This window comes from Lactuca serriola, chromosome 2, assembly GCF_051521515.1.
Source record: "Lactuca serriola cultivar US96UC23 chromosome 2, Lser_US96UC23_V15, whole genome shotgun sequence".
NCBI classification, from domain to species: Eukaryota; Viridiplantae; Streptophyta; class Magnoliopsida; order Asterales; family Asteraceae; genus Lactuca; species Lactuca serriola.
The window spans coordinates 56,157,449-56,158,686 of NC_136409.1; the positions used below are offsets into that span (position 1 = coordinate 56,157,449).

General features: G+C 39.6%; 1 protein-coding gene across 1 annotated transcript; it reads left to right on the top strand.

Moving 5' to 3' along the window:
- Positions 1–247: 247 nt before the first annotated feature.
- LOC145089239 (uncharacterized) lies at positions 248–811 on the top strand. Its single transcript, XM_079027703.1, has one exon. The coding sequence runs from the start codon at positions 248–250 to the stop codon at positions 809–811; it is 564 nt and encodes a 187-aa protein (XP_078883829.1).
- Positions 812–1,238: the final 427 nt, after the last annotated feature.

Consider the following 1,238-nt stretch of genomic DNA (forward strand, 5'->3'; position numbering starts at 1 on the left):
TGAGTGTGTTGTTAAGGTGTGTAAGGTTGAGTGTGCTGCTAAGGTGTATACGGTTGAGTGTGCTGTTACCTGTGTGTGGTTACACTTACTGAATTGAATTCGAGTGCTGTTAAGTGTACTGCTTAGTGTGCGGTTGGAGTTGCGGTTAAGTATAAAATTGTGTGCGGTTAAGGGTAATTTTGTGTGCGGTTATACTTTGTGTGTATGGTAACAATCATTTAAGTTTGTCAAAGTGGAATCTCAAAGCATGACTGCTCATCAAGATTTGGATGCAATTATGGGAACCACTACTCGAATTCCTCGATTGTTGTCAGCAGAAGGATTTCCTAAATGGAAATATCGGATTGAAAAGTATATCAAGATGAAAGATTTCAAAATTTGGAGAAGTATTTTAAGAGGTCCGATTCGGATTACATCAACTCTAGAAGATGGCACTGTAATTGACAAACAGGTTGAAAACTACACTGATGATGACTTTGAAAGAGTCGAGGAACAAGTAAAGGCACTCGCTACACTCACCATGGCATTGTCTCCTAAGATTGCTAAAGGATTTCGTGAATACACATCAGCAAACGCATTATGGGAAGCACTCATAAAAGTCTACGAAGGAAATGAAGACATGAAACAAAGTCGACAAGACATGCTCCGACATAAATTCAACATGTTCAACTACATCCTGGGAGAATCACTGGAAAATCAATTGCAAAGGTTTATCACACTAACCACTAAAATGAGCTCTGCTGGTGTGACGGTTACAAGGTCCGAGATCCACAAAAAGCTGCTAACTTCTCTTCTAAAATCCTGGATATGAATGTCTCAGTGATTAAAAAGACTAAAGACCTGAACCGATTGAGCTTAGCCAAAATAATGGCAATCATCAATGCTTGTGATCTTGATGATAAACAAAGAGAGATCAACCATGTCAACTCGTACTCTACAGCTAATCTTTGAATTCAAAACAACAACCCTGCTTTCTGAAGCTTTACCACTCGTCCAAATTCTCAAGTTCATGTTCCTCAAGTTCAACCTTCTGCAGCCCATCAAACCATACCATACACCATACCTCAAATGCAACAAACTCAAGTCCCTCAATCTCAAAACATACCTCAAGTTGGTTCTAGTGTAGGTTCTTCCACAGCTGTTTCAGTTCAAAATCATGGAATTGGTTCTCAAGGGTCATCTGCAAATGAAAAGGAAGAAAACCTGGCTCTCGCTACCGGATTAATGAACTGCTACAA